The sequence below is a fragment of the Nomascus leucogenys genome, chromosome 7b (genome assembly GCF_006542625.1).
Source record: "Nomascus leucogenys isolate Asia chromosome 7b, Asia_NLE_v1, whole genome shotgun sequence".
Classification (NCBI taxonomy): domain Eukaryota; kingdom Metazoa; phylum Chordata; class Mammalia; order Primates; family Hylobatidae; genus Nomascus; species Nomascus leucogenys.
In genome coordinates this window covers 6,912,176-6,924,593 of record NC_044387.1, presented here as the reverse complement: position 1 = coordinate 6,924,593, position 12,418 = coordinate 6,912,176, and the positions used below count along the sequence as shown (strand labels likewise).

At 49.6% G+C, this 12,418-nt stretch overlaps 1 protein-coding gene across 1 annotated transcript in view; it reads right to left on the bottom strand.

Annotated features, from left to right (window-relative positions):
- The window catches only part of EFCAB6 (EF-hand calcium binding domain 6), a 295,381-nt gene that overhangs the window by 5,302 nt on the left and 277,661 nt on the right, over positions 1-12,418 (bottom strand). The window contains exons 27-29 of the mRNA XM_030815402.1: positions 6,009-6,239; positions 3,265-3,433; positions 603-787 (exon numbers count right to left, since the gene is read on the bottom strand). Of these exons, the coding sequence (XP_030671262.1) occupies positions 603-787; positions 3,265-3,433; positions 6,009-6,239 (585 nt within the window). The remainder of the gene's footprint in view (positions 1-602; positions 788-3,264; positions 3,434-6,008; positions 6,240-12,418) is intronic.

Genomic DNA, 12,418 nt, shown 5'->3' with positions numbered 1-12,418 from the left:
TGTGTTATGGTTTGACTCTGTGTCCCCACCAAAATCTCATCTCAAATTGTAATCACCAGTTGTCAAGGGAGGGACCTGGTGGGAGGGATTGGATCATGGGGGAGGTTCCCCCTTGCTGTTCTTGTGAGAGTGAGTTCTCATGAGAGCTGATGGTTTTTAAAGTATTTGGCAGTTCTCACTTCACTCGCTCTCTCACCTGCCACCATGTAAGACGTGCTTGCCTCCCCCTTCACCTTCTGCCATGATTGTAAGTTTCCTGAGGCCTCCCCAGCCATGTGGAACTGTGAGTCAATTGAACCTCTTTCTTTTATAAATTACCCAGTCTCAGGTAGTATCTTTATAGCAGTGTGAAAATGGACTAATACATCCCATCTCCACAAAAATACAAAAATTAGCTGGATATGGCGGCTTGTGCCTGTGGTCCTAGTTAGTTGGGATGCTGAAACAGGAGGACCACCTAAGCTGGGAGTTCGAGGCTGCAGTGAACCGTGAACCACTGTTCTCCAGCCAGGGCAATAGAGTAAGACTCTGTCTTGAAAAAAATAAAAATGAAAGCGTCCCTTTCCACCTGGCCCCACATTTCCTGCGGGTGGGCAACATACCATTTTGTGTGCGTTCTGGATCTTCATCCTGCGCATCAGTGAGCTTTCCTTTGCTTTTAGCAGGAGGACACAGCTCTGAATGAAGTCACAGTATGCAAATTTCCCGTTGTTCTTTAAGTCGTATTTTATAATGAGCTGCTGACACTCCTCTTTGCTTATGTCCAGGTTGAATTTCTCCACAAGAGCTACAGACAAAAATAGCAGTTCAATTGGTGGCGATTCATTCATTCATTCATTCTTCATTCATTCATTCAACACTTGCTGAGGCACCTTCTCTGCTTCAGGCCCTGGCTTGGTTCTCACATCAAAGAACTCATGGTTGGTGGCTGGACATATGTGGAGACAGACATGGGACAAACTAAGTGCTGCAGGGAGGGGGACCCTGAGTCCCGCTGGCCCACACTGTCCTGGGTTTGCATGGTCACAGCATGGTCACAGCTTATGGACAGAGACTATGGGAGCTATGACCAAAACGCAGAGAGGGAGGTAAGGGGGCGTTCCCCGCCAAGTCAGGGCAGAGCCAGGTGTGTGAGGAGCAGGGGAAGGTTCCCTGAGCTCATAGTGAGCCTGGCCGGGGCTGGACTGTGGGGATGGAATTCAGACTCGGCCCTATGACCAAGTATTTCCTAACGGCACCAGAGACAGGTTCTCTAGTGTCTGTTATGCCAGGCAAATTCTCGCTGTAAGTTTCCATTCCAGTGATGATCTAAAAATATATACAACTTATTCTGGATACAGGGACCACCTTTAGGAGGCAACAGCTGAGTCCAGCTTTCAGATCAGGCTCATGTGGATGCTCCATGGGGAGTGTTGCCAGTGGCCGAGAGGCTGGCCCAGCGGAACCTCTGAAGAGCAAGGCTCGCCCCACACTTGGCACTCATCCTCATGCTGCATTCTCCTGCCAGTTGTAAAGACAACACTTCTCTGGGAGTGACAACTCATAATTGAAGGAGGCTTATGTAAGATAAGATTTGAGTTTAAGTTTCATAGACTAGACTTTGTTTTGACATCCTGAAAGAACAGAGTGTCAGGGAGTGGAATGCTGTGTGAGTTGTTGAGGCAAATGAGGAAGACCAGTGGAAGCAGACTCCAGGCAAACGACACCTGCATGCCAAGCCAGGCCAAGAGAGGCTGCTGCATGTTCTAGAAGCAGAGGTTTCTTTGCCCTTGCACACAGGGAAGCAGCAGCAGGTCATGGTGCCCGTCGGGACACAACGGGGGCCCACAGAACCCCAAGGAACTGGCCCACACATGCCTCTGATGCTCTGACTCACAGCAGGCCATCAGCAGTGAGGAGAAAATACAGAATGACTTTTGGAAAGCAATCAGCTTTTTTTTACAGTATTGAATTTTGCATGCATGACTAACATCTGACGAGCCTATCATAATAACTGAGTGGGGACTTAAATGAGTTCGTGGTTAAAAAGAAAAAGCCAGCAGTAGCAATAAGGACAGTAACACAGTGAAGGTTTATCACTCTCAAAATCAAAGAATTAACTAAAAAAAAGGGGAACTCCAATGTGTGTGACAACCAACATGCGTGTTTTGGCTTCAGCAAAACGTTACATTAAATCAGTGAACAACATTTGAATATTACTGATTTCAGATTTTTTATACTTAATTCACAAGTGTTTTTTAATAGGCTGTAACTTAAAGAGTTTATACCTGGCTTCATTTGTGCATTTTAAAGTCATGATTATGATAAAAGTAATTTATATTAATATTGGAGGCTCTCAAAGAAAACATTTTCCTTTATTAGTCATGTGTCGGGGGAGCTAAAAAGCCAAGGAGTGACATGGTCAGATATATTTTCCTGTAATGTAAAATGTTGCATACACAAGATGTAACCAGGCCGGGTGCGTTGGGTCACACCTGATCCTAGCACTTTGGGAGGCTAAGGTGGGTAGATCTCTTGAGATCAGGAGTTTGAGACCAGCCTGGCCAACATGGTGAAACCAGTCTCTACCAAAAAATACAAAAACAGTCAGGCATGGTGATGCATGCCTGTAATCCCAGCTACTTGGGAGGCTGAAGTGGGAGAATCACTTGAACCTGGAAGACAGAGGCTGCAGTGAGCTGAGATCATACCACTATACTCCAGCCCGTGTGACAGTAAGACCCCGTTTCAAAAACAAACTAACGAAAAAACAAAAAACAACAAAACAACAAAAAACAAAAAACCAAGATGCAACATTTACTGGAAGTATAAATCCCACTGGTTTAATTTTAAAAGTTTATCAAAGTGATACATGCTGAAAAACGAAACAACATCAAAGAGTGAATGTTGATGGGAATGGAGCCCCAGGAGTGTCCCCTTCATCCTGCCCTCCTCCACCTTTTCCATTTCCTTCTGCAGTCAGAGTCTGTGAACATTCACACTCTGCCCAGGATGGCAACCACTGTGATTTCTAAAGCTCAGAGTTAGTGCAGCGCTGACTTTCCCATGCAGATGGGCCTCCTGCTGGGAGGGCCGGGTGGTCGGAATCCTCCTCCCTGGGGACCTTTGTGTAGTGAGCTGCGCTGCCTACCCAGAAGTTCCCACCCGTTTCCTGTTCTGCTGCTCCCTGGCCTCCACCTGGGGTGTGGCTTTGTACCCAGTGGGAACAGCCTCTTGCCACAGGGGCTGACCACATATTACCAAGCAGATAGAATCTGAACGTACCCAGGAAATCGGAGGCGTTGATGTCCCCCTGTCTGGCCACATCCTTCTCCTTGCATTCTTTCAGGAGCTGGCGCCAGCAGCCCTGGATTCTCTTCCGGAGCCTGCTCTCTATGGGATCACAGTTCTGCAAGGGTGGAGTGCCCGGGATCACAGTGGTGCTCGCTGGAGTCTAGCAGGGAAGAAAAGAAAAGGCTCTTTTCACTTAAGATTTAAAACAGAAGTCCAAAAAGACCTCAATACCTCCAGTTTTGAGGTTCACAATTTTAGAGGCAGAATTAGCCCAGAAATAAAATGAAGAATAAAACATAGATGGTGATTTTACAATGTAGCTTTTATTTCCATTGGTGGGCTATATGTACTTGTGCCAAGCCATGATAACCAAAATAATTTTGGAAATAGCCATGTAGCCAAGGTTCAAATCTACGCAGATGCGATATAAACATATTTGTGGCGTGTGTGTGTGTGTGTGTGTGTGTGAAGTGACAACAGCAAATTTTTCAGTAGCGGAAGAGTCTTATCCAAGAAAGGGATTTACTTGTCATGGGCACGAGACATCCAATCCGTAAACATTCACAGAATATCTGTTATTTTGACACTATGTGGACCAAGTATGAGGCTGTTCTTTGCTTTATTGTATTTTCTATTTAAAAACAAGGGAATGGCTCTAATCTAGCCCAGGTTTTTTTCCTGAAGGCCCCCTTGACAAGTGGTTATCTAAATTAGTAACTTATGCAGTTCCACTGGATTCCTGGTTTTTCTCCCCAACCCCCGAGCCTCCTGCATCTTAGTTGATAATTAGGTCCTTCTTCCAGTTGCTCAGCCTGAACCCTTAGAAGTCTTCCTTGACTCTCTCTCACCCTCTCCATCCCACATCTGATCCCTCAGGAAAGCCTGTTGGCTCTACCTTGAAGACACATCCAGAGTCTCACCAGCACCCCATCCCAAGCCACCATTGCCTCTGCTAGACCTCCTCACCGACCCACACCCCTAGCATCCAGAGTGGTTTTTGTTTTTTTGTTTTTGTTTTTGTTTGAGATGGAGTCTTGCTCTGTCGCCAGGCTGCAGTGCAGTGGTACAATCTTGGCTCATGCAACCTCCACTTCCCAGGTTCACGCCATTCTCCTGCCTCAGCCTCCCGAGTAGCTGGGACTACAGGCGCCCACCACCACGCCTGGCTAATTTTTGTATTTTTAGTAGAGACGGGGTTTCACCATGTTGGCCAGGATGGTCTCGATCTCTTGACCTCGTGATCCACCCGCCTCGGCTTCCCAAAGTGCTGGGATTACAGGTGTGAGCCCCTGTGCCCGGCCCCAGAGTGGTCTTTAAAGAGTCCCTCAGATTATGTCACTTTGCTGCTTAAAAACAAGCAAAGGCTCCATACCCCTTGAGTGAATGCCAAAGTCCTCATCATGGCCTCCAGGCCTCCAGCCTCCTACTGCTGCTGTAACAGATTTCCATGAATTTAGTGGCTTAAAACAACACCAACGTATTATCTTACAGTTCTGGAGGTCAGAAGTCTGAACTGGGTCTCACTGAGCTAAAATCAAGGTGTCCAGAGGCTCAAGGGGAGAATCCATTTTCTTGCCTTTTCAGTTTCCAGAGGCTTCCCACAATCCTTGGCTTGTGACCCCTTCCTCTCTCTCCAAAGCCGGCAGCGTTAGGTGGAATCTTTCCCAGATTGCATCTCCCTAGCCCTGAGCCTTCTGCCTCTGTATTAAAGACCCATGTGATTACCCTGAACCCACCTGCGTACTCCAGGATAATCTCCCCAAAGCCAGCTGATTAGCAACTTCAGTTCTGTTTGCAACCTTAACTTCCCTGGCCATGTAAGACAACATAGTCGCAGCTTCCAAGGATGAGGACACAGGCATCTTTGGGGTGCTCCTGACCCCTCTTCCTTCTGCTCTACTTACTGCCTTTTAATGTAATAAACACTTATGCATACTGCTTCTCTTGCCTATTATCCCCTAAAAGAACACAAACTCCACAAGACCAGGAACCTTGGTTCATTCTCGGCTATAGAAAATACCCAGCAGACAGTAGGTGTGCAATAAACTTGCATGGAGTTAATGAGAATGGACTAGCCAAGGTCAAGTTCACGCGCAGTGATGGTGGCTTCATGTGCATGGTGTGGCATTCTCTCAATCACCCTGTCCTGGTGACATTGCCATCCCTTCCTACAGACAAGAAAAGAGGCTTGGCGAGCCTGGGCACCTTCCTCCATCCCAGGCCTGGGGTGGCTCAGCCAGGGCTCCAGGCTGTGCAATTTGACAGGCCTGGGCTTAAAATCAGGTTGCTCCACGTCTGAGGGACCAAGATCACATGAGAATGCCTCTTAGAGCCTCACTGTGTTCAACTGGAAAATGGGTATAACTTGCCTCAAGGGACAGTGGCCCGCAGTTGACCACAGGGCCTTGCCTTCTGCACAGAGGTGCTGGCAGCACCACTGCACTGCTGACAGGTGCCTCCCGCCCTGCCTCTCGCTCCCTTTCCCACCTTGCACCCGCTCTTGTCTCCTTTCCATCCCGCTCCTCCACCGTTCCTATCCCCACGTCTGCCCCCTCCCAGGGAATGGATGCTAAGGACCTGCCAGTGGGCTCCTTGCCTGTGCCCCCACCCCAGACTCACCCGTCTTCTCAGCCACTCAACCCTGGGCCATACTACGGCCCCCAAAGTCCCCCCCAGTGGGATTTGTGGATGTGGCATGAGGTGGCCTGGGACACCTGGCAGGATGGAGAACTCACACAGGGGTGAATCTGTGACTTTGACCCTGGTCTCAGCTCCTGAGTGGGCAGTGAGAGGGCAGATCTGGTGCCTTCCGAGACGTTGGGGACACTGCTCCCTCTCTGGGCCGCGGCCGAGTCACCAGTGGCCATTGGTGTGGCTGCTGTCTCGGAACTGAACCTGCTCAGGAAGTCTGGGTATTTCAGCCTCCCCTTGGCATTGACTGGCATCTCGTTCCAGAGTCTGTCAAACTGGAGAAGGAGCAGAAGTCATTTCCCAGGTGTCAGTGCAAACACAGGCAGCGTTGCACCTGTGCCAGCGAGAAGTGGGACGGGTTGGCCTCGCAGGAGGTGAGCGCTCACATGACTGGTGAAGAAGAAAATTAAAAAAATAAAACGCCCATTTGGCCTTCGCTCGGCAGAGGCCTCAGGAAGACTCTGGAAAAGCAAAGACAAGAGGATTATTCATGGCTTCTGCAGGACATTTTTTAATTGAATTGGGCCCTCAGCGAGCACTTTAAGGCCATTAAATCTTGTGATTAGTCACAATGCCTGAGCTGCAGTGTATTCGAACATTTGGGAGAAAATACAAATCAGAGCTCCCACCCACCTTCATCCCAGGGAAGCCCAGTCAGACTCATTTCTCACTCTTCCAGGTACACCTGAGTTCTGCAAACAGCTCACCAGGTGATGCAGCCCTCAGCCCCTGCACTTGCATCCATGATTTATTTCACCCTAAGGGCAAAAAATGTCTTCTCGCAAGATGAAAAGGGAGGCATTTGGAAAACCAGGGAGCGGTTTATGGCTTTGTATTTTTGCTGTCTGGTGCCACAGCCTGTATCAAAACCACACACCACGCAGAGAGAAAAAAAAACGACTCAATGCATCCTAAATGAGCCACTTTTGGTGACTAGAGGGCTTCCTGAAAGCCAAGAAGAAAGGCAACTCCTTCCAATTTGATTTTTGTACAGCCCCAAAAGCCCAATGGAGCCCCAGCCTCCAACACAGTTGATGGAGAGGCAGCCTCCAGAGAGGCGAGGGGAGGCTCAAACCCTGCTTCCTTCCTTCCCATCCTGCGCTTTCCCCTGGAAGCCTGGGCTCTGCCAGAAACCGAGTTGCTTCTGTGTCTCCACTGGGGTTTTCCAAAGCAAGTTAGAGTGACTGTCTTGGGCTTGATTTGAATCCTCAGAAGAAGCAGGAAGAGGTACGGAAGTCGGGGTTGGGGGGTGTAAAGGCAAAAAGGTTTAGTTTGGGACAAGGTTCTCAATTTATCTTTTTACTTTTTATTTAGAAATAACTATAGACTTGCAGGAGGTGACAAGGACAGTACAGTGAGATCCCTGCACCCTTCCTGCAGTTTCTCCCAAGGCTCTGTCTTAAGTGAAAACACCAAAACCAGGAGGTGGGCGTGGGCGCAGTGCAGGTGCGGTCTGATGTCATTTTACTACAGGTGTAGATTCATGTTGATTGCATTCTGACCAACGGGGAAAAACTATTTTGCGGAGAAGTGAGGGTACCTTGAGGATGTGACTTCGGCATCTCAGACCTCACCGCCGCCAAGTACAGTAACCTGCCAGACAGGAATCAGCTCCGCCACCTCTGTGTCCTCCAGGACCATTGGCCAAAACCACTGGGCAGACAGCCCCCCGACAGCTTCCCACGTGGTGCCAAAACCATCTCTGCAGCTAATCTCTCCCCCTACCTCCCCCGGCCTGGAAGCTCCCTGCAGGGTCCTCTGAGAATCAACTTTAAGTGTCAAACACCTGGCAAAGGGGCAGGCACACAGCAGGTGCTCAATACACGTTTGCTCATTGGCTGAAGTTCCTAAGAGACTCACAGGGTCTGACGGGTCAGACCCAGGGGAAGGATGCTTCAAGGTGAGAGCGATGGAACAGGGTGCGGAACCCTGTTCTGACCCCTCCTCCTGAGGCCCTCTCACGGAGCAGAAGAGGACAAGCCCCGCAGGGGAGGACCCAGTAGGCTTGCGCCCTCCTGTTTGAGCTGGACTTGGAGCTGAGGAGGCGGAAGATCATGCAATAAGGATAAACACCGAGGGAGGTCGGTGTGCGTGCTGACAGACGCCGTGGAAATGAAGCTTGGCAGGAGACAATCCCAGGACTCCCACCTAAGGATCTCCTCTTCTAACAGGGTGGCTGGGGCTGGCCAACTCCCTAATTAAATTCTATGGTGCAGGCTGGGTGCGGTGGCTCACGCCTGTAATCCCACCACTTTGGGAGGCTGAGACAGGAGGATCACCTGAGGTCAGGTGTTTGAGACCAGCTTGGCCAACATGGTGAAACCCCATCTCTACTGAAAATACAAAAATTAGCTGGGCATGGTGGCGGGAGCCTGTAAGCCCAGCTACTCAGGAGGCTGAGACAAGAGAATCACTTGAACCTGGGAGGCGGAGGCTGCAGTGAGCCAAGATCGCACCACTGCACTTCAGCCTGGGCAACAGAGCAAGACTCCATCTCAAAAAAAAAAAATTCTGTGGTGCAGAGGAGGCCATGAGGGACCACAGGAATCCTATTTTCATCCTATTTTAACTGAAGAGCCTCAGAATGGGACAGTGGAGGAGGCATCACCGGAGGAAATAGCAGCCCCGGGCCCGCATGCAGCCTCCAGTCTCCATGGAGGCACCTAGAACACCAATGGGCCTAACGGCACCAGGATGGGGGCTGAAGGGCACCACGAGGCTGGACAGACACTGGGGAGACTGGATTCTGAAAAAGTGCCAGCCAGTGAGCTTGACATGAAACGTGGGCAAGATGCTGCTGGACTAGGAAAGCATCAAAAGCAAGTGAGTTTCCATATCAGCATGGTGAGGTCTGCGTGTGCTCAATCATCCCGTCTCCTTGAGCCACCAGCTGAACCCTGAGAAAGACACCACCATGGGTTCCGACTCTGCTTATGATGCAGAAAGGCAGCAACAGAGGGCTCCTTGCCATCAACGGGGACAAGCCAGGCAACCTGCAGCCGCAGTTCTTCCCCTGAGCCCATGAGCGCGGGGTCACAGGGAGCCAAGTGGAAGGACAGAATTCCAGAGCCCCAGGCTCCAAGGAGAGCCAGACTTGCCACCAGCTCTCACCCCTGGCAAAGTGTGGGAGGAAGTGGTGGCAGTCACCGAGGAGGGGAGGAAGAAGTCAGTTCATCTTGGAACAAATTCTGAAGGCCACGTGCAGGCTGCCGTGTCAGTCTAGGACAGCTGGGGGACCCAGGAACCAGGGCGGCTCACACCTGCCCCAAGCCCTTCTCCTCACGCCTCTGCTGGTGCTCTGGATCCACCTGCAAGCCCAAGGTGAGAGAGAGTGTGTGGGGGGTCACTTATCCAGACCCCCCTATAGGATGCAGAAGCCTTAAGCTGCTGGGGAAACCCACTCAACTCTCTGCCTCTAGGACAGGGGTAAGAACCCTTCCTTCCTCCACTGGGAACCCCACCCAGACTCTGGGGGAGGGGAAGGATCAACATCCTTGCAGAATGGGCAGCAACCCCTTGGGCCCAGGGTCTGCTCCTCTACAAAGCAGAGGTCTGAGGGGATGAGCCCAGTAGCCGCCAGAGTCAGGAGGCAGAGAGAGCTGCCCTGGAGGGGCTGGATGGGGCCGGAGCAGTGAGAAAGCTTCACCGGAGGCCCAGGATCCCCCACCCCGTCAGGAGCCCAGCACCAGCAAAGGCAGCAAGAGAGGGAAAGGGACCGCTCTCAGGCACCGATGTGAGCCGAGGGTGGCGCAGGAATGGTGAGAAGACCCTCCGGCAGCCCCAGTCCCACACCAAGCCCACAGGCCTCTCTTCTGGCCTCTCCTAGTTCTAGACATTTCTCTCCCCAACCTTCACCTCCGTGTCTTCACCCCTCCTCCTTGAGACCAGCTCTACATCCACCCACCACTTTGTTTTACCCTATCCTTCATCCTGCCCAGCCCTCACCTCCCTCCTGAGTAAAGCTCAGACCCCACACAGCTACTTCTTCACGCTCACTCCTCCCTCCCCAGCCTCCCCCAGAGCTTACTGGGGAAGCTCCTGCTGTAACTGCTAGACACGCCCACAACCCTTCCCCAGTAAATGTCCCTTGCTGCTCTCTGTGGCAACCCCTCTGCACCATTTCCTCTTCTTAAATATCCACTATGGTCCCCTCACTCTCAGCTGATAATCTTACCCCATATTTCATAGAGAAAATATACATTACATCAAATTGACTGTACCTATGCTCCCGCCCCACAGCTACAGGAGGAAGTCTCGGCTCCTATCCAGGCCACCCCTCCTCGTGTCTCTGGATGTGGTCTGCCTTCTTGAACTACAGAGGCTGGGCAGCTAAAAGCTACTGTGCCCATTTTTCTCTGTAGCAGACACAACAGACACAACTGCCTGCAAGGTGGAAGGAAGGAATGAGCCCAGGTGGTGATCAGCTCTTCTGGTCCGTTTGGTGGCAGAGGGGTTTGGTCCCATCCCCTTAGCACCACAGGTGCTGAGCTCTGCTGGGAGGCAGTGGTGACAGTGGGTTTCTTCTGGAAGAGCCTCCTGGTGGGGTTGGGTTTCTCTTGGTTGCCACGTTCTTGGATGTGGGGACATCCTTCCTGGTTCTCCAGCCCTTCCAGAGCTTCTGTAAGATCCTAATACCCTTCAAAAAAAAAAAAAAAAAACAACCCTCTTTCTGCTTAAACTTGCCTGTGTGGATCCTGCAATCTGCAACTAAGAACCGTGAACAATACACAAAGCAACAAAAAAGTCTCCAGATAAATCAGATAAAAAAGATATTCGGGGCCGGGTGCAGTGGCTCACGCCTACAATCCCAGCACTCTGGGAGGCCGAGGCAGGCAGATCATGAGGTCAGGAGATTGAGACCATCCTGGCCAACATGGTGAAACCCCGTCTCTGCTAAAAATAAAAAAATAAATAAATAAAAAATTAGCTGGGCGTGGTGGTGGGCGCCTGTAGTCCCAGCTACTCAGGAAGCTGAGGCAGGAGAATGGCGTGAACCCGGGTGGTGGAGCTTGCAGTGAGCCGAGATCACACCACTGCACTCCAGCCTGGGCAACAGAGTGAGACTCCGTCTCAAAAGAAAAAAAAAAGATATTCAGATCATGTCTGAATTCAGACATGAAAACAGACATAATTATGTCTGTTTCAATGGTGTCTTTTTCAGTGGCCAGGCTGCATGCTTTCTGGCCACAATACAATACAAATAGAACCTGATCATAAAAGATCCTATGTCTGGAAAATGAAAATCTCACTTCTAAATAGTTTACGGTTTAAAGAGATCCTAGGCACTATGGCAGCCTAGACATTCTAATAAGCCTCCATTCACAAAACACCCAGTTGATGGTACATTTTTTAAAAACATATATTTAAATTCATTGCAAAGTTCACAAGGAAGTACAGCAAATCATTAAGGGCCAAGGAAAGCTGCTAACCCCAAAGATGGGTGAACAAAAACCTGAAAGCCAGCTCGCAAAAGCTAATCCTGGGAGGCCAAAGTTTTGGGGATTGATGGTGCTCAGGGGTTGGGAGACTGAGGCACAGGTCTGGAGATCCTGGCATAATGAACCAGGTTACCTGATGGGCTGTATCTTCAGTGCAAGGCTGGGTGAGGAGAACCTGCATGGCTCTGAGCTCCGGGCTGGGCACAGACCTGGAGCTCATGGCCTGGAGTCTGTGAAACCATTTTGGTTTCTCCATCATGGAACCCCAAGGTGGAGGAACTGAAGCAGCGTCGGGCTGGCATCATCTTTGGCACGTGGAAGAAGCAAACCCTAATCATCTGCGTAGAAAATCATACTCGGTCCAGGCCCCTCAGGATTTCCCCCAGATTAAATTCAGCCAAATATAAGCTCTTTCGTGAAATAAAAATCACTAAACACATGAAGAGGCAAGTCACCATAAACATGAGTTGGCAAAAACAAGCTAAGACAGATTTAGACTTCAGATATTTGATATTAGCTACAGAATATAATAAGATTATATGTAAAATAGTTAAAGAGGTAGATATGTGTATTAAAATGAATGAAAGACAATGTATAAAATAGCTAGAGGAGTAAACACTGGTATTAAAAATCAGCAAGGGGCAAGATAATATCAGAACTGACAAGTCAGATATTTTTTCATTTAAACAAACACATAGACTTCCTTGAAATTAAAAATCATTGATAAATTTTAAAACATACAATGTATAGATTAAGCAACAGATGAGACACAGTTGAGAGAGATAATGAACCTGAAGATAGAGTACAACAGTCCTTGTCCAACCTAAGCACATCAGAGCCACCTGGAGGGCTTGCTAACACATGGTTTGGTGGGTCCTACACACACAGTTTCAGATGCAGTAGACACGTTTGGCAGAACACAAAGACGCGACCTTAAAAGCAGTATCAGTGGGAGCCAGAAGATGGTGGAATGATATTTTTTAAAAATTGAGAGGAAATCACTGTCAATTTAAAAT